The sequence below is a fragment of the Barbus barbus genome, assembly GCF_936440315.1.
Source record: "Barbus barbus genome assembly, chromosome: 7".
NCBI lineage: Eukaryota > Metazoa > Chordata > Actinopteri > Cypriniformes > Cyprinidae > Barbus > Barbus barbus.
Window position 1 is genome coordinate 25393670 of NC_136735.1, and position 21161 is coordinate 25414830.

Consider the following 21161-nt stretch of genomic DNA (forward strand, 5'->3'; position numbering starts at 1 on the left):
TTGTCATTCTGTGTTAACACAATGCAATATAGTCTTTATCTATATAAAATATTTATCTTTATAAAAATGCACTGTGTTCTGTGCTATCTCGATCATTGAGAATATTATATGCCTCTGAATAACAGTGCAAGTTATTTAAAAAAACAAACAAAAAAAAACATTTAATTTAAAGTGAAATCAGGATTCCAGTTAAGCTATTCTTTCTTTCTTCATCTCTTCTCTTTGAGTTGATTGAGGGTCAGAAAAGTTTAATTCTGTTCCTCTCTTTTTCTACATCTTTCTTTTTCTTCGCCTTCTGCCCTCCAATCTTTGAAGCTTCAACTCCAATCTTCTGAACACTGATATTCTTTTTCATATAATGAAAGGTGAGAGAGTGAGAGGGTAAAAGAGAGAGAGAGAAAGATATGGAAACCTTGACAGAGAGCCCACTAGTGTCTTCTCTGAGGTTGTAAAGGTCATTTAATATAAATCTGAGCCTGTAATACTTCCTATCGCATTGCTTTCTCTCGTTCTAGTACAACCCTTATTCCGGAAATGTTGGGACATTTTTTAAATTTGAATAAAATAAAAACTAAAAGAATTTCAAATCACATGAGCCAATATTTTATTCACAATAGAAAAGAGATAACAGAAACAGTACAATTTTATGCACAAATTGAGCTCATTTCAAATTTGATGCCTGCTACAGGTCTAAAAATAGTTGGGATGGGGGGGGGCATGTTTACCACGGTGTAGCATCTCCTGTTCTTTTCAAAACAGTTTGAAGACGTCTGGGCATCGAGGTTATGAGTTTCTGGAGTTTTGGTGTTGGAATTTGGTCCCATTCTTGCCTGATATAGGCTTCCAGCTGCTGAAGAGTTTGTGGTTGTCTTTGCCGTATTTTTAATTTAATGAAGCGCCAAATGTTCTCTATAGGTGAAAGATCTGGACTGCAGGCAAGCCAGTTCGTCACCCGCACTCTTCTATTACGAAGCCATGCTGTTGTAATAGCTGCAGTATTTGGTTTTGCATTGTTCTGCTGAAATACACAAGGCCTTACCTTTCAGCATTCATAGTTCCTTCCAAAACATGCAAGCTGCCCATACCGTATGCACTTATGCACCACCATACCATCAGAGATGCTGGCTTTTGAACTGAACACTGATAACACGCTGGAAGGTCTCCCTCTTCTTTAGCCCAGAGGACACGGCATCCGTGATTTCCAACAAGAATGTCAAATTTGGACTCGTCTGACCATAGAACACTTTTCCACTTTGAAACAGTCCATTTGAAATGAGCCTTGGCCTACAAGACACGATGGCACTTCTGGACCATGTTCACATATGGCTTCCTTTTTGCATGATAGAGCTTTAGTTGGCATCTGCAGATGGCACAGCGAAAGTGTGTTTACCGACAGTGGCTTCTTGAAGTATTCCTGGGCCCATTTAGTAATGTCAATGACAGAATCATGCCGATGAGTGATGCAGTGTCATCTGAGGGCCCGAAGACCACGGGCATCCAACAAAGGTCTTCGGCCTTGTCCCTTACACACAGAGATTTCTCCTGTTTCTCTGAATCTTTTGATGATTTTCTGCACTGTAGATGATGAGATTTGCAAAGCCTTTGCAATTTGACGTTGCGGAATGTTGTTTTTAAAGTATTCCACAATCTTTTTACGCACTCTTTCACAGATTGGAGAGCCTCTGCCCATCTTGACATTCTAAAAATTCTAAAATCAACAAAAGGCTTATAACTAAGAATCATATTATTAGTATTAGTATTAGCTATATTACATTCATTTTATTGGGGGTACATAGTGTGGGGGGTTATAATCTATTATACAACAATAGTTTTGAAACATTAAAATACTATAAAGTCTTCTAATATAAAAATTATAAATGCATTAATGTCTCTATGAAAGTAGGGTTATTTTTTAGATTTATCACAAATCAAAGCCCTTTGTTTTCTTTCAAAAGCCAGATTTGCATGGCTGTAGGTTATATGCCAGTAAGGACAGATTAAATGACCCATGACTCTGAGAAGAAAAGAAGAGAACAATACAATAAAAGTTAGTTAATGTGCTCTGAGTCGAGCTGATGGTGCATGAGGCTTGTCTTTTTCCCCCAACTGTTTTCTGCTCTTGTCTGATGCTGAGAGACAGTTATGCAAAGCTTGTGGAGAAGGTGAAGGGGAGAAGAGGGAGAGGTCATATACCGGTGTCTACCACCAATGGGGTTTTGGGGACTGTCAGATTCAATGCCTTGCTCTCTCATTCATAGTCCTGTGTGAGAACGAACATCTGCCGGGGCACCAGTGTGTGATGAATCTGTTTGCAATTCATGCGGCTGCAAAATGCAGCACATTGTAAAAACATATGTGCTCTGAGGGCCAATTCAATTTTGCTAGTCTATAACATCAAGCAGTAAAATAGTGTGTGAAATTGTTTTTAATGATAACCGTTTTGTATGGGTAAAATGTGTTAAGCAGGTTTTTGTTTATTTATCACATAGGATTACACTTTATTAGACAGAGAATGTATTGTACTGTATTCCATACTCTTTCCATAATATTGTTTTCTCCAGTTAAAAAGCCAGTTTGACTGAATCAGGTGAGAAATGTGCACAAATCAAGTACCGTTTACAAGCGAAAACCGTCTAAAACAGTTCTAAACAAATATGTTGGTGGATGTGTGAGGACAACAGGGGATGGACTTTTTCACTGGAGGAAGCATTATTATCTAGCAGTGGATCTATTGGTGAGCATGTGGTAATTCTAAATTTCTCCAAATAAGTTCCGATAAACAACCTTTTCTACATCTTGGATCATCACAATTTTAAAATAGCAGTTGGCTAAATAAGTAACCAATGAAATCACACAAGTAGATTTTAACTGAAATGTTGAACTGTGTTCTCGGGACAAGAGTCAGGTTGGAAACTATTGTAACACTGATATCAGGATTAAGTTGTTACATGTGATCTCATTAATTTATACAGTTCATTAATTTGAACTTCATTATTGATGATTTTCTTTGTAATTTTCCATTAGCCTACTTTTTTTGTTGTTGTTTTGTTTGTTTCTTATATTTTATGTTATAAATGCATAAATATTGTGGGAGATTTCTCTTTCTATTGACTTGAGCCTACATGTATTGCTCCACATTCCAGAAAAAAAGGTATTCTTCTCAAATCAGTGTCTAAACAACAGGTTTCAATTGTGTCAATTAATCCTAGACTGTCAACATGTTTTAAGTGCACTGAATCTTTTCCCCTGAGCAATAAGGCTGAAAATATTAAATAGCTTTTTGTAGTCAAGACTTCAAGGTGTTTATAGGAACTGATTTCCAAAAATAAATCTACCCTGAAAAATATTCACTGGAGTAAAAAGTGACAACAAGACCCGGCTTGCTCTATCCTTAACAGTAACAGACTACAGCCTTTAGACTTCAGGGACATTGTGTCGTGAGCAACATTGGCTTTAAATGCATTGCTCAGTGGCACAATAGTGACAGGAATCATGAATTAAACTTAACATTGTTTAGAATAGCGACCTTATCTGTTCAAGTCTTTAACCTCTAAAATTAATTAACGAGAGAAATGTAATACTTAAGATTTAGTGCAACGATCACAAACACCTGATGATGCGCTCGCGCTGCAAACTCATATATGTATAAATCCTCACTGAACCAAATAATGATTCATGAAGAACATTGCCCAATAAAAGGGGGTTTAAATCTCCCCTCGGATTCAATACTTTAAATGTAAATTTTACAAGCATCATGTCGCGGTTGGAGCATATTATCCACAGCAAGTGAGTGAAATAATTCCTGCAGCTAGCGTGTATCCAGATGGCGTCTTTACGCATAATGTAAGAGCGCGCGCCAGTTCCATAAATCGTTTATGTATTGTTATGCATAGTGATTATACTCTTGGCTGAGACTGATTAAACCACAGAAAAAGACAGTTAATGGGTCACAGTTTGAGGATAGCATGCTGATTATAGACAGACTGCTCTTGCATTGCGGTCACAAATGTGATTGAGAAATTAAAAGCAAAGGAGAGAGAGAGGAAGAGAGAGAGAGAGGGCGCGCGCAAGTGTTACCTACCTCTGCACACAGCTCGGATGCTGACAGACTAAAGTTTCGTCGGCTTGTGTGTATAAGGACAACTTCCCATTACAGAAATGATGCAGAATCAACGATATTTTGGAATTCTACACCTTGGAATTTTTATATGGACGTCATTTTGTATTAAAGGTAGGTGCTGTTCATTTTTTTACTAAAGTAATTCGCGCAACATTAAATTGAATCGTAAAAGTGAACTCCGTGAAGGTGCATCAAGGCGTTTTTACTTCGGTGTTGTTGTAGTAAGATGTTACTGCCTGAATACATGAAGTATGACAAAACAGTTACTAATTTAAAGCGAGGATTGATCATTTCACTGTAGAAATATATGAGCATGTGTGTTTATCTTTGTGTACAGCTTGTAAGAGTGTCTGTGTGCGATTTTCCTTGCAGCACCTCGACCCCTTAATACCCCATAACATCTGGCATGATCGCACTGACGCATGAGCACTGACAAAAATACCGCACAACATTCTTAGGTCTTCTCGCTATTACGTCAATGTGAGATGCGAGCAGCCATGGAAAAGACGTGATGATTATGGGTGTTATGGGTATTATGGGTTAACTCATTGCATGAGTGTATGGGTATGCACGCGCATCAAGTGCTATGCTGGACTTACTTTCCATACTTTCAATTACGCCTCTTATGCGCTGCAAATAAATAAACACCTGCAAATAAAGAAAACAACTTCCTCAATTTTACAACGCACACGCTGCAAATGCTCACAACACAACTAAAAAAAAAAAAAAGAAAGAAAAGAAACGCACTACAAATAGAAAAAACGCCTGCAAATTAAGAAAACAAATTTCCTCAATTTGACAACACCCGCTGCAAATGCTCACAACACAACCAAACAAAGAAACGCACTGCAAATAGAAAAAATGCCTGCAAATTAAGAAAACAACTTTCCTCAATTTGACAACACACAAGCTGCAAATGCTCACAACACAACCAAACAAAGAAACGCACTGCAAATAAAATCTATTTGGCTGTGTTGTGAGCATTTGCAGTGTGTTTCTTTATTTGTTTGTGTTGTGAGCATTTGCACCACCTGCTATCAAACTGATGAAGATGTTTTCTTGATTTGCTTGTAAGATTTATCTTACAATAAATCTGTGATGTCTGGTGTTATGCCTGAATGACATTTAATATTGATTAGCTCTAAAAATTTCTTAGGTGACACAGAAAGTAGTTCCAAAAGAAACCAAAGTAGCCTACCATCCATTGCGTAAACACCTAAGTGAAATGCCCCATTATTAAATCATCACTCTTAGAACATCACTCAGCCAATCAAATTTGAGGAATGGAACTAATTTTGTACAGTCCACCACACTTACACATTAGCATTGGAACTGGAATTGCTCCTCTGAATAATAACCTGTCAAATAGAGAACTTGGTTTGTGACTTTTTGGATAAGTAACACATTCCATTCCTGAACGTGGTCTCTTGGTGTCCTTTAATTCCCCTTACGGCCTGAGCATGATTCAATTTCTCTGATTGATTTTGTCTGGACATTCAGTGTGTGTGTGTGGGCGGAGGGGGGAGGTGGGGGTTCTGTTCTAACCATTTAAGGTGTGGAATTCCGTTAAACTATTTACAGAGGTCAAACTCACCCATTGCCCTTAGTATTTCAGCAAAATTACTTCAGTTTATGACTCTGGTCAGCTATGTGCCAATTATGGTAATACTGTAAGACTGAGTTTGCAGATTTCTTTAAAAGGTACAGTAGAACAGTTGCAAACAAAGGGCCCTGGATTCCTGGACCTCTGTTGTCTTTCTATAAAATAATAAGAAAAAAATAGATAACAATTAAATGTATTTTTAAGGCACCATGAAATTAAAATTGAACATTGTTATTTTTTATGGAATATTGCAATGTTTATCTGATTTATCTGTGCACTTTTTTTAAATTTACGTGCCCTCTTAATCAATAACCAATGCTTTTAAAAGCAATGAAAATACCCATGACGTTTTGCTGTTTTGACACCAGAACAGCAAAACAGGATAGATATTTTCTTTATGTCGGCAGAAATGTCATTTTATCTTATAGTCTGACAATATTCACAGCATACTCCTGGCTATCATAGAGGGTCAGAGTTTATACCATGACCTTAAAATCCCATAGACCAGCAGCTTACACTATTTGGCTGAGAGAAAATGGTCAGCACGTAGATTAGAGAGAGATATGGCAGTCATACTGTATGTTTTGCATCAGTAACGTACTGGAAATGAACAGCCTACACAAAACCCAGACCTGAACCCTATAGAAGAATGAGCCAGACCTCATCATCATGTCAGTAACGTAACTCACTGATTGTATCAATATTTACTTTGAAAATAATGGCAAAAAGCATTTATCCTTCCCTTTGCTTCCACACTTCTAAGAAGCTTTTCCTCTAGGTATTGGAAGAATGACGCAATGATTTGCTTGATTCAGATGCAAGAGCATCATTGAGATCAGGCACTGATGTTAAGTAAAAGGGCTTGACTGACAGGTGTTCCAATAAATTGCAATGGGGTTCATTGTGGTTCAGGTCTGACATTCTACATCAAATCCAGAAAACTATTTCTATATATAAGCCTCACTTTGTGAACTGTTTTATTGCATGATGTTGCATTAAGTTTTGTTGTCATAGAAATGACTGAAATAGCTTAACCTGTTATTAGCACATTTTTTGATCATATATTTCATACGCCTAAACATATGCTGTTTAAGGTTGCCAAGCAACGTAAATTAGCATATTAATGTAGAATTAACTAATGTGCAGTCACAGGTGTGCATATATCAGCTGTGGTTTCATGCATGGTGTATATCCAATCATAATTTAGACTTGCATTTAGATCTGTTATAATGCGAGTAACAATTAGCCTAAACAGACAGTTGTTTTAAAGGTGCCTCAAAGAGTTCTACATTAGTTTCCCAAAGATATTCTATTGTTTTTTGGATATCCAGGGCTTCCCAATTAGAGCCCTGCATTTCGGTCCGTGTTTTTCGGCCCTGCATGTTTTGGGTTTCTCCTTATTTTATATTGTAGACATCTATCGATTAGCGATTAAAAAAATTGCCGCGCAGGTGGAAACAACACGAGACCGTGCCGCGACTGAGAGCAGCTCGATGGTGTTTAGTGTCCCGCAGCAGCAGCAGATGTGCAAGTGACTTCAGCGCAGCTGAATAGTTCTGCTTTCAAATGCACGCAACAGGCTAAAGCTTGCTGCAAAACCCCAGCAAACATAACCATGAATGTGTCTGCGGCAAATAGTAAGGAGATATTTGAATTATTTACTAATAAACTAATGTTTTCTGAGTCTGTGTCGCAAGGATGAAGTTACTGATCCTGACTGGCCGTCTCCTGATTAGACGCGCCTTTAGAGAAAAATGCATCTTTATTGATTAGGATTATAACAAAAGAGTTTTTGTTTTCAATTTTTTTTATTTCGTTAAGTGATAATTAGCTTCAGTTCATTTTTGTGAAGCACTCTTGTTCAAGACGGCAGAAAGCACATCATGTTTGTTTTCTTTGTTTTATAAAATAACTACCTTTTGTTGGTATTTTGAGTGCACACAAATACAAGTAGACTCTTTACAGGTCCGAATGATGCATTACTCTTACCTTTATCAAAAAAAAAAAAAAAAAAAAGAAAAAAGACGGCGTAGGCTATTTTAATTTGTTTCCACTGAAAACAATGCAAGTGTTTGCTGGTGCCTCCATGTCCTGCAGAGCGCGCTTTAGCTTCCACTCTCCGCACAAACTTAGATATAGGCTAGCGCACATTATTATTATAGCCCAGGTTTAACGTTTAAACATTGTTATATACTTGAACTGTTTTAGTATATCTATAGATTTTATTTTAGGCAAGTCGTGATGATATGAGAAGGCTAAATTGATCAAACATAGCCTATGATCAGTTCATGCCGCTGGCCACTTGGTCGTTACTTTAAAAAAACAAAAACTTATAGGCTATTTAACAAACAAAAATGCTCCAAACGTTTTTCTAAATTAACTTAAAAAAACAAAACGAAATATAACCATTTTGCCATCACACACAAAACTGAACTATTTTAATAGCCGAAACAGTAGTATAAACTGTTTTAGGAGAAGGGGAAAAAAAGACGGGCTCGGGCCGGTAATTCTGATAAGCTGTCGAGTGGGCCGGGCTAGGGCCTGAGCGTGCAGGGCTCTATTCCCAATTCTGTTCATGCAGATCTATTGCAGAGTTCAGTTACAATCCAATACACCTAGTGATCAAGTCTTCCACAAAACTTATAATTAATTACATTAATTCTAATTACATAGAATTACAATTTTTTTCCTCGTTGTATGTTATGTCTGTATTTATGTAGCACCATGGTCCTGCGAGGCACGACATTTCGTTCCACTGTATGTCCCCACATGTAGCAGAATGACAATAAAGCTCAACTTGAACTTGAACTTGAACTTAATTTGATTAATGTAATTGATCTCTGCACATCAGATTTGACATCTATTTTTGAAAAGATGGTGGTCTATTAATATGATATTTTGGGTTTCAGCTTGCCCCATATGTGATGTGAAAAACAGTAAAAAATAAAAGAAGGTACAAGGTTGAATATGTACTGTCGTGTTGGCTTTACTGTCACTCTGAAATTTCTAGTAAATTAGTAAATTACACAAGAACAGATTTTCATACTTTCCCTTACTACTTAGAAAAATAATTTTATTACAGTGCAGCTGAGACATAAGAATAGAGAGGGTTTTGTTTTTATAGGGCATTAACAGTAACAAGTGCATTTTTGATGCGATGGAGTTGAGAAGAACACTCCACCAGTGGTATATTGAAGGAAAAGATTTTGTGTATATGCAATGACTTCTGTATGCAATCATCACTTCAATCATCAAGCAAGCAGCAATTGGCAGTCAGTAGAGTGAGACAAAGAGAGGTCTAACATGCTCTCTTGGGGTTGCTGAAGACCAAATACACATTTCCAAAGGTTGATTGTGCATATAGGAAAAAGCATTGCAGCTGTCAGTCAAGATAGGACAGGTTTGCTTTGCCTAACATTGTAGAGGTTCCCAAACTTTTTCATTCTAGGATCCACTAAAAACTTTTCTGAGTATTTCTTTTCTTTTCACAAACACACATACAGAAACTATTATGAGGAAGATGCATGGACATCGCTGTGCGAATTTCTTTCAAAACGTAGCATCTGATATCCACCACAAAATACTAATTACCTGTTTGCCACTTAGAATTACAAGTTTAACACTAGATTTAGAGAGTAATTATAACATAAAAATACTTGAAATCAACTATGATATCATGGTTTAGCTATACATTTATGAAAAAGGTTTACAACAAAAAATGTGTTACACGTAATCTGATTATGTGACACACATTACTTATTTAATGTTCTGTTATCGTTAATGAATGATTAATAAAACCAGTTTGCAGATTAAGTCTGGCTTTACTGTAATGTTGAATTGCCATAATTACTCATATCCAGAAAAACATATAAAATTATCCATTCAATATCAGTATTTGGTGTTATTAACACTGGCCTTCATTATTAAAAAGATAAATCAAATTTTAAACTATACTGTTCCCACATTTATTTGGAGAGTCATTGTTAAAATATTATAAATACTATTTATGATTACAACACCTGTAATGTTAGGTTATTATGATTGCAGAAATCTGTCTGATAAAATAATTATTTTCTTTAATCAATCGACAACCCTGCTTCTCCCACCTTACCCTTGATCTTGGCTAGATCCTACAGGCAGATGTTCTCAGTGCTGAAAAATCTAAAAGCAATGATTTGTCGTAAAAGTGATAAAGTAAATGTACTGTAAAGTAAATTAAGCTAATATATTTCACACTCTAAATAATGTGTGACCTTATTTAGGCACTAGAAAACAGAGAGCATGAGAATAAAGGATTAGTAACTATCCAGGGTTTGCTGCTTCACCACTATTCTCTCTTCCCTCTGCCCCCTTTAGCCCAGTACTGCCATTACTGAATGAATTTATTAGGAAAGCGTGCTTTGTTTAGCTCTTTCCCCCCTCTATATCTTGGTTTTCATCAGGGGAAGAGTGGAGTGATAGCCATTCAGCTTTTAAAGCCAAACGTTCATCGCTAATCTGGACTATAACACAATCCTACAGAGAGTGAGCTGACCCATTTATTCCAGAGGGATTTTCTCTTTCTCTCTCTTTTTCCTCACTTGATTTTTTCCAAAGGCATGAGGTGAAGCTTGATGTGTTATTAGACCGGATGATTTGATGTTTGAGTCAAAGAATATCTTGTCCCTGATCAGGCTTTCATATAAAATAATTTGCTCTTTATCCTCAGTGGAGAAGAAGAGTAATTTACAGCGTTTCTGATTCTGATCTAACTTGTGCTGCCATAATCATACTTGGATTGACATAAATCCCCATAAAAGGCCTGGACTGTGAGTAAGCAAACACGCACACACACACACACATGCAAAGAACATCTGCGTCTGATCCTTTCCAGCAGAAGATGTGATCAGAGAAAGAAGAGTTTAAGAAATCAAAAAAGGAAAAACAAAGTCTGTCTTTTTCAATGTTTGTTTCTTTCTCTCTTAAACAGGTTTTCCCCCTCTCACAGACTTACAGTATATGCATTTTCTCTTTCACTACAGTGGTTCTCAACTGGTGGGTACAGACCCAAAATGTGTCAAAATATATAATATTATGTAAATGCAAATAATAAAATGGAACTAATCATCTAATCATGCATAGTCAGTATAGCATAATGAATAGACACATTGAAAGGAGAAAATGCTACAATATTTTGCACGAATTCATTTGTCAACTGAGAGTTAAACATTTAAACGTGTAAAATTTACTTTACTGTACATCCCCTCATCCTCAAAAACCATTAACAAACCTCTGCAAAGTAAAAAGAAAACACAATGCATTAAATACAGGTTCCCTTGAAAAAAGGAAAAACAGCTTATTTTAATTAATATTAAATCTAGCATTGTTGCTGTTTTAATAATACTGATATATTGTTGTTATAGGAATAATACACTTCAAAATTTGATCCCAAATCCGATGTAAAATCCTAAAGCAAAACCAGTTGAGAGCACACTGTCTCTCTGTTCTCAGTTCTCTTTTTCTCTTCCACGTCTTTCACATTATGTCCAACGTTCTCTTTTTGCAAGTCTCGCTGTCACAAAGTTTCCATTGAGCTGTCTTTGCTATTATGTTTCAACATTTGCATGAAATTCAATAAATCACCCATCACACCATCACTGTCAGGTTCAGACTCTCTGTGAGCTTGCTGATCTCATGGCCACCCGTCTCCCTCTGGAGTCTCCTTGATTGTTGTTTGGGGTTTAGCACTGTGTGCTAGCACTCAAGTGTGAGGAAAAGTTCAGTGAGGGCTTGTTTCCCTAGCAGGCTAAAGTGACATATACTTGTTCCAGTCTTTTTAAATATGTAATATCACTCTGTCCTACATTGTGTTTCACAGCTTCTGTTTGCTTAGCTTTGAGTTTACACCGCAGCTGTTGTATTTGTTTACCCACTTCCTTTGTGATGTATGTGTGTGTTTGTGTGTTAAATGTATCTAATTAGCTAGCTATCTAGCTAGATTGATAGATATATTAGATAGATGTTGAAAAATCAATACAAATTACTTATCTGAGTGACATCATACAGTGTACATTGCCAGAAAATTTTTTAAAACGTCCACCAAGTATGAACATAAAAGAGTTTTTATAGTTTTATTTTAGTCATCCCTTTGTTATTAACCATTTTATTGCCGTATTTATCTTTTAAACATCATGTACTTGCAAATTTGAGAAAATGGGTTAGTTAACCTGAGGCAATAGAGGGTTAATCAATGATGGCACATACATAGTAATGAGTGTGCCAGTGGGATAAAGACTTTAAATAAGTAATGAAATTTAACAAACGTGATTTAAAGGCTTTTATGTTCTGTAGATGTGACCAGGATAGGGTTGGTCTGAAACACAATAGCCACAGTATCTCTTTCTTGGTCTCTGTCACAGTCTTTTCTATACCTGAAATATGTATTTGAATCACATTCCCCAGATACTGCATAACCCTCAGGCTGAGATGGACCTGAAGCCCAAACACTTATTCCATTAGGATGAATTAGGGTAATCTGGAACACCTAAACTCTGATGTGTACATTTCACAAGCAAGTCTATGTTAACACTACACTCATTTGAGATGCCAAATGCCTCACCTTCAGTGTTAATGAGAGTAGACGGCTGCAGTCTGGGGAGGAGGGGAAAAAAGAGCAGGCAAATCAGACAAATCTCACTTCTCATGTGGATCAGCAATCTAGATGATCATTTTTTTCATATTCCTTCTGACCAATTAAGTGCATATGTAGAGCAAGAAGTCCAATTTATCTAGTTTCACCAGAATATGTTTCTTCTGTGTCAGACTATGTGTTTCTCCATTTTAGTGTTAATAAAAACATGTTTTATATTATTTAAATCAAAACATTCTCTACAGAGATCAGAGTGTTGTGTTCACAAAATGTATATTACACAAACATATACAGAGTTAACATTTTAGACCAAAACAAAACATTTATAAGTTGTTTCCCTTCATGCTTAAGTTTGTGCAATTATTAAGGAGCAATTGATGGATCTGGCTCTGAAAGAGTATTTGGCACTGCACACATCACACGTCACATCAAGTCAGAAAGCATTTCTAACTTGCATACAACTAGTAGTGACCACCGGTGGTCCATCAGATTGTTCATTTCAAATCCTAGCAGGGTTGTCAAGTAATCTCGATCGTATTTTAAATAAAAGACCACTGAAGTGAACTTAAACTTCATAAGGTTACTATAGTGGCCTTATCTACTATGTACCTACATCAAAAATAAGTACAATGTATTTATTGTGTTCATAATGTATTGCAAAACACTTTAGCTGCTATTGAGGTGGGATACCGGTAAGGTAAGGGACAGGTTTGGTGCTCTGGTTAGGTTTAAGGGTGGGTTAAGTTGTAAGGGATTGGTCAAAAGTCTAATTATAAATGTAATTATAGAACTTATTTACAGATGTAATTACATGCAGGTATTTTTAAAAATATGTAAAAAAAAAAAAACATGTATGTACACAATAAATACATTGTATCAAATGATTAATTTAAATGTAAGTAGTAGATAAGGCCACTTAATATAAAGTGGTACCAGAAACTTACCACACTTAAGTACACTTTTAAAGAGTACCTTTGTAATAATGTTAAATTAAAGTTTTACTTTAAAGTACATTTTAAATAATAGTTTTAATAATTTTTTTATCATGCTTTAAAGAAGTACACTTGTCCTGACTAACATACTAAAGCACATGTAAAGTACTTGATCATCGTTTAAAATGTAGTGCGTTATTCAGTATTACATTTAAAATATTTCAAATGTACATCGTAACCTTATTCATTACAAATTTATAAAAATATATTTAAATACAGCTTCAATAGAAAAAAATATGTTTGTAAGTATATAAACTTTAATTTCAAAGACAATAGAAGTAATTATGAAATTATATATAAAGATGTACTTAAAATTATATATTAAGATGTTTTACTTAAGTGGGTTAGAAAGCACTCCACTGTTCAGTTAGTTGCATATAATATACATTTAAACTATAATTTTTAATTTTCATTTAGTTTAATTTTCATTTAATTGCAATTAACAATGTGTTTATTAAAAATTGTGGAAAATATTCTATTCAATTTGCATTGAAGTATATTCTATAAATTATAGTATTTCCGTAATAATAGGTATGCACTTAGCACACTTTAGGATAGAAATATAAGGAGAAATATGCTACGTTTTTCATTATAATTTTTTTATATATATTTTTAATAACATTGCAAGGCACAATGAACTCAAAAGGTGGTAAAACATCCAATACATGCATGATATTTAATGTTTTTGTTTTATTTCTGGGTGACATCAGTAAATTGCAGAAATAAGTGCAAAAAGTGTCCCATATTACTCTGATTATGCACGAGAACAAAAGATAAATTAATGTGCTGCCTCTGATGGAATCTGTCATTTCTTCACAGCAGGGAACTCGTTAAGAGTGTCAGTCATTCTCGTCATGGACTGTAATCCTTTAGTGTCATAGTGCTAAATCCTCTGTTGCTTCCTCTGTTGTTGGTGCTTCATGCTGTGATTTGTGTGTGTATGTGTGAGTGACACTATTGACGAACCAGTCTTTTAGAAAGTAAACTTTTATCTAGAAACTTGTAAACTTGTATCTAGCAGCTATCACTGTTCCTGTGGGAACAAGAGATTGAAGTCTCATTCTTTAACAAACGCCCATGCATTGAAATGCATGCCTGACATTTCCTTTAATGGAAAGGATTTAATGTGCAGAGGTGTGGTTATGACTTCTGCAAAATAGTTTTTGCAAGTATCAGCCATTAGAAATGCCAGGGGAAAAGAGCACCATATTGAATCAAGGGGGGAAAAAAGTTTAATGGTATATGGTTTAGTGGTAATTAAAAGGAAGGACCATGTGCGCACTCATAATTGAAAATGAATTGTGATAAAATGAGCCGATATCTCTTTCTAAGCAGCTTCTTATGTTAAACTTGTCTACCCATTTAAGGTTTGGCTGCTTTATCTGTCTGTATGGACCACAGCAGTGCAAAAAGGCAGTTACCACTGCTAAAATGTTTCCACTGATAACTGCAACTTTATTTGGTTTATTAAAAAGCACATTCTTTGAAGAAGAGAAGTCACTCATTACTGACATTCTAACCTTTGATCCAGAATGACTTGTGAGTTTTTTAGTGCATAGCTTAATTTAATTATTTTATATTATTGTATTTTTAGCAGTAAACTGTATTAATATATAATACATATAACTACAGCAAATGTCATTGGAGTATGTTTTACCAGAAAATTCTATTTCAGTCTTTGTACTTCAAAATGTTATGTTTAATTTAATGTGTTCAGTGAAAGTAAACATGAAGTGAACCCTGTTGCAACAACAAAAATATGCTACAGTAAAAGCTAACAACTATATAGGCTTCTAATTGGTAAGAACCAGTTCTAAATACTGTCTTCTGAAAGTAATTCTTAAATATGTATCTGTTTGAACATCAAAGTTGACATCTTTCTACTGAATAAATAAAGAAAATTAATACATTTTCAGGAACAATAGTGATGTTTTATGTGTGCCTATGATTAAAGTCAACGCATACTTGGTTGGTTGGCAGGTTTGACATTGATATGATGCATATCTTGGATCAAAATGCTGAGAGTTTGCATCAGTGCATTCATTCAAAACTTGATTCATGTTGAACAGATTTTATGCGAGCTGAATATTATTTGCTCTGTCTCCCTCTCTGTCCATCACAGCTGCAATCTCATGCACAGACACACAGAACTGGTTTAGACAAAATGGCGCCGCTGATGGCAGCTATTGTGCGTTGCTCCTCAGTGTTCGTATTGTTTTTGTTTGTTTTTCCTGTTTTTTGTTTTTCAAATAAGATCAGTTTTACCAGGGATGATCTGCTAAACATTCGGCAGAACACACCACAAAATCTTCTACCGGTTTTTGATTTTTCGGACGTTTTGCTGGACATTGTAGTTGGTGGAGCCGTAGCTCTGGTCAAACGCTACAGGAGGAGGCGCAGACGGGGAAAGCGAGCCGGCGCGCTTGTGAAACTTCGTCAGCGCGGATTTAGAACGGCGTTACCTAGCATCCATTTGTCGAATCTCCGCTCTCTACCCAACAAAACGGACGAACTCCTTCTGCTCTCCCAGACAAACAAGGACTTTTCTAACTCTGCTGCTCTGTGTTTCACGGAAACCTGGTTGAATGGCGACATACCGGACAGCGCGATTCATCTGCCTAATTACCAGCTGATCAGAGCAGATCGGGACACAGAATCAACGGGGAAATCGCGCGGCGGCGGGACATGCTTTTACATCAATGAGAGGTGGTGTACAGATGTAACTGTGTTAAAGAAGATGTGCTGCCCAGATCTAGAAACGCTCTTCGTTAACTGCAAGCCGTTCTATTCGCCGCGGGAGTTCTGCTCGTTCATTCTCGTGAGTGTCTACATTCCACCGCAAGCGCACGTGAGCACAGCTTTACAGAAACTCGCTGATCTGATCACAGAGAGTGAGCAACAACACCCGGACTCTGTTTTAATCATTCTCGGGGACTTTAATAAAGCAAATCTCTCCCGTGAACTGCCAAAATACAGACAGTACATCACATGTCCCACCAGAGACAGTAATATATTGGATCACTGTTACACAACAATAAAGGACGCATATCACTCTGTTCCACGAGCAGCTTTAGGACTCTCTGATCACTGTTTGGTTCATCTTATTCCATCCTACAGGCAGAAACTTAAGTCTGCAAAGCCTGTATTAAGATCTGTTAAAAGATGGACTAACGAAACAGAGCGGGATTTACAAGCCTGTTTCGACCTGACTGATTGGACTGTTTTTGAAGCTGCTGCAAATAATCTGGACGAGCTCACAGAGACTGTAACATCTTATATCAGTTTGTGTGAGGACATGTGCATTCCTACCAGGACTCATCTATTCTACAACAATGACAAACCATGGTTCACTGCCAAACTCAGACAGCTCCGTCAGGCCAAAGAAGATGCTCACAGAAAGGGGGATAAAGTCTTGTACAAACAGGCCAAATACACACTGGAAAAGGAGATCAGAGTGGCAAAGAGGAATTATTCTGACAAGCTCAGGAACAAATTCTCTTCCAGTGATCCTGCTTCAGTGTGGTTAGGATTGAAGGACATCACCAGCTACAAAACACCACCCCCCAGCACTCTGGAGAATCAACACATGGCAGACGACTTAAAGAGTTCTTTTGTCGTTTTGAACGATCACCCCACACCCGCCCAGAACACCCCTCCACACAACCATTCACACCTCCAGCAACCCCTCTCTCCCCCACACCTACAATTCAAATCAGTGAAGATGATGTGTGCCAGGTCTTCAGGAAGAACAAAAGAAGGAAAGCACCTGGTCCAGATGGTGTGTCACCAGCCTGCCTAAAAATCTGTGCTGATCAGCTAGCCCCCATCTTCACACAGATCTTCAATAGATCACTGGAGCTGTGTGAAGTCCCCTCATGCTTCAAACGCTCCACCATCATCCCCGTCCCAAAGAAACACAAAATTACTGGACTTAATGACTACAGACCTGTGGCCCTAACATCTGTAGCCATGAAATCATTCGAAAGACTGGTTTTGGCTCATCTGAAGGACATCACTGGACCCTTACTGGACCCCCTGCAGTTTGCCTACAGAGCAAACAGGTCTGTGGATGATGCAGTCAACATGGGACTGCACTTCATCCTGCAGCATCTGGACAGACCAGGGACTTATGTGAGGATCCTATTTGTGGACTTCAGCTCTGCTTTTAACACCATTATCCCGGAAACCCTTCAAAATAAACTAACTCAGCTCTCCGTCCCCACCTCCGTCTGCCAGTGGATCAACAGCTTCCTGACAGACAGACAGCAGTTAGTAAAGCTGGGCAAATTCACATCCAGCACTCGGACCATCAGCACTGGAGCTCCTCAGGGCTGCGTTCTCTCCCCACTGCTCTTCTCCCTCTACACCAACGACTGCACATCTAAAGACCCCTCTGTCAAGCTCCTGAAGTTCGCAGACGACACCACACTGATCGGCCTCATCCAGGACGGTGACGAGTCTGCTTACAGACAGGAGGTTAAGGAGCTGGCTGTCTGGTGCAGTCTCAACAACCTGGAGCTTAACACGCTCAAAACTGTGGAGATGATCGTGGACTTCAGGAGAAACCCCCCTGCTCTCCCCCCACTCACCATCATTAATAGCACTGTGACTGCAGTGGAGTCATTCAGATTCCTGGGCACCACCATCTCTCAGGACCTGAAGTGGGATATTCACATTGACTCCATTGTCAGGAAGGCCCAGCAGAGGTTGTACTTTCTTCGCCAGCTGAGGAAGTTCAACCTGCCACAGGACTTACTGAAACAGTTCTACTCCGCCATCATTGAATCCATCCTCTGCACCTCAATAACTGTCTGGTTCAGCTCTGCTACCAAATCTGACCTCAGAAGACTACGGAGGTTAGTCCGGACTGCTGAGCGAATCATTGGTACAACCCTCCCCACTCTCCAAGAACTGTACTTATCCAGAGTGAGCAAAAGGGCTGGCAAAATCACTCTGGACCCCTCACATCCAGCACACAACCTCTTTGAACTGTTACCGTCTGGTCGACGCTACAGAGCTCTGAGCACCAGAACGACCAGACACAGGAACAGTTTCTTCCCTCAGTCAATACATCTCATGAACACTCAATAAATAAACGTGGAACACACAACTAATTCATTATCCATCCACCACACTCACTTATTTTATTTTTATTTTTCTCATTTCTAATTTGCACATACTTGACCTGTACATACATAGTCGCCTATATTATATATTATATATTGTGTTTTTTTTTTTTTTTTTTTTTTTTGCTGCTTTGTACATTGGTTATTGGCTATTTCTTGTTATTTTGTTTTATTACCTGTGTCCTGTCCTGTTACTGTCTTTCTGTTGCACTGTGTAGCTTCTGTCACTACAACAAATTCCTTGTATGTGTAAACATACTTGCCAATAAAGCTCATTCTTCTGATTCTGAACATACGCTCCTCTTAATTTCCTCATATGTATTGTGAGTCAAGAGAGTCTGAGTGATGCCTCTTGCTTAGAATGTGAATGAATTCCTATGATTTATGAAGGAAATTCTGCTTATTTAACAACATAACCATACTGAATCTAAACATAGACATCATGACAGATGTTCCAAGAAAATTAAATTATCCACATTGAATTATCCAGGACTGCTAAGATTATGTCATTCATTAATTTGTTGAAATTTTCCGTTTCATCTCTCCATCTCATTGTGTTTTTACATTTGAGAAAATCCCATTTGTACACATCAGGGCGCTTTAGTCCATCTTTGGAAGGTGTACAAACGGCTTGCGTGTGTGGCCCCTTTAAGACTTGTTGCCCTTTTAAGACCTGTCGCCATTTTAAGATTGCGCAGCAAAGTTTGAGAGAAGAGATGCGAGCCGCTCCAAATCCAGGTGTAATATGTGTGCGTGCATCCTGTAAAGTGAGTTGTTCTTGTTGAATTATGCTTAATATTGAGATTAAGTTGTAATCTTGCCGGTGTTATGGATCAACTGGGGATCGTGTTAACTGGGGACATGCGCGTGCACGCTAATAGTTTTACCTGAGTTTCCAGCAGACGTTGGACCTCCACAGATTCGTCACAGGGAATTTTCAACGGAACAGATTTCAAAGCTTTCCACATTATTTGTGAATGTTTTGTATTATTGGACTTATGTATGGACTTTGTATTATTGTATTATGTTCCCCTGTCCATGTTCAAATGTATCTGACGCGGTTTAAGGGAAGTCTTAATGCGTTTTCAGGTCACTTCTCAGACCACGCCCAGATTAATTTGTTTAGGCTATCTTAAATTCGTTTCAATATATATATATACAGTGTATATATATATATTCTAATGACAATTGTACATTCATTAAATAAGGTGTTACTTTGTTTCTTTGCAACGCGTGTGTAGGCAGTTGTTCAAAAATATTACTTAATTTGTGTAAATGAATTCGAGCATCAATATTGCTGTGGTCAAAGGAATGTCAAGCATTTCATTTTCTTTCTTTTTATATTACTAAAGAATGAGCGATAAACAAGCTATAGTTTTGCATTATGCATATAATTTCGAATTAGTGACAGATAAAATGCAGTGAATTATGCTGAATAGGGAATGTTCAACAAACGTATACACATAGTTAGGTGTTGAGGCAAACACACACACACTTTTACATTTATCTGACGCTTTTATCCAAAGCGACTTACAATTGCTATATATGTCAGAGGTCGCACGCCTCTGGAGCAACTAGGGGTTAAGTGTCTTGCTCAGGGACACATTGGTGTCTCACAGTGGATTCGAACCCGGGTCTCTCACACCAAAGGCATGTGTCTTATCCACTGCGCCATCAGAGTAGCTTATCTCTGTTTTTTTCTTCACACCCCTCCCCCCTCTCTATATAATCACTCAGAAAAGAAATAATTTGATTAAGAACAATCGTAAACTCAATGAACAGGCTTGTCAATAAAAAAAAAATATTGACTTTGCAATTCATGTTTGTTTTAGGTCTACTGCTAATTTTAACTTAATCTAGGCCCATATCTGTTCATTATAACACATGACAACACACTACAGACACAATGTGATCCAGTAATATTGAAAAGAAAATACTTCCATTTGTATTTCAGTTCGTAGTAGAGTTTGATCATCCATTGAAACTAATGTCCCATGTTAAAGTGGGCGTGGTTGTGAGCGTGACTCCGGAGCATGGTAAACTTCCCAAAAACCGCGGGACATACACAGGTATGGACATCGCGGAATCAAAACGCTTTATTATGCTTGATGCCAATGTATACAACTGGTGAAAAACGTTTTTTAGTCTATGATCCGTAGAATATCTCAGTGACGAATCTGTCGCCGTCTAACATCTGCTGGAAATCCAGGTAAACATTTTAGCGTGCACGCGCACACCCCCAGTTAACACGATCCCCAGTTGATCCATAACACCGGCAATCGCGGTTATGGTAATTATTTTCCTTTGATTGAGTGCGCATAACCAGCGCCTGTTTAAATGAACGTTATGTATATCTGCCGTGAGATTCTATAATCACTCTATTTCTACTGTTCTTATGTTCTACATTGAGATAGATTATTGTTTTAGTTCATATGTCTATTGGGAATCGCAAGTATAAGTGTGTTAATGAAGATTATGCGGTCAAATGGCCTATTCAGATGCTAATATGCCAATTCGTTGAGTTGTAGTATTTCATTTAATTCCAGTAATATTGACAGTAATGTCATTTGTTATTGAATTGGCAAATTATTGGATTTAAAGTCTGTATTATTTACTTTGTGTTTGTTATCTCTGTACAGACCACACCTATTACATGCTCCAGTGCACAGTAAAGTCATAAAGGAAAATAACT

General features: G+C 37.4%; 1 protein-coding gene across 1 annotated transcript in view; it reads left to right on the forward strand.

The window, feature by feature from the left end:
* Positions 1-4158: 4158 nt before the first annotated feature.
* LOC306872147 (neuronal acetylcholine receptor subunit alpha-7-like) overlaps positions 4159-21161 on the forward strand; it is a gene marked incomplete at both ends in the record, with an annotated part of 76420 nt that continues 59417 nt past the window's right edge. The window contains one exon of the mRNA XM_079420572.1: positions 4159-4231. Within this exon, the coding sequence (XP_079276698.1) occupies positions 4159-4231 (73 nt within the window). The remainder of the gene's footprint in view (positions 4232-21161) is intronic.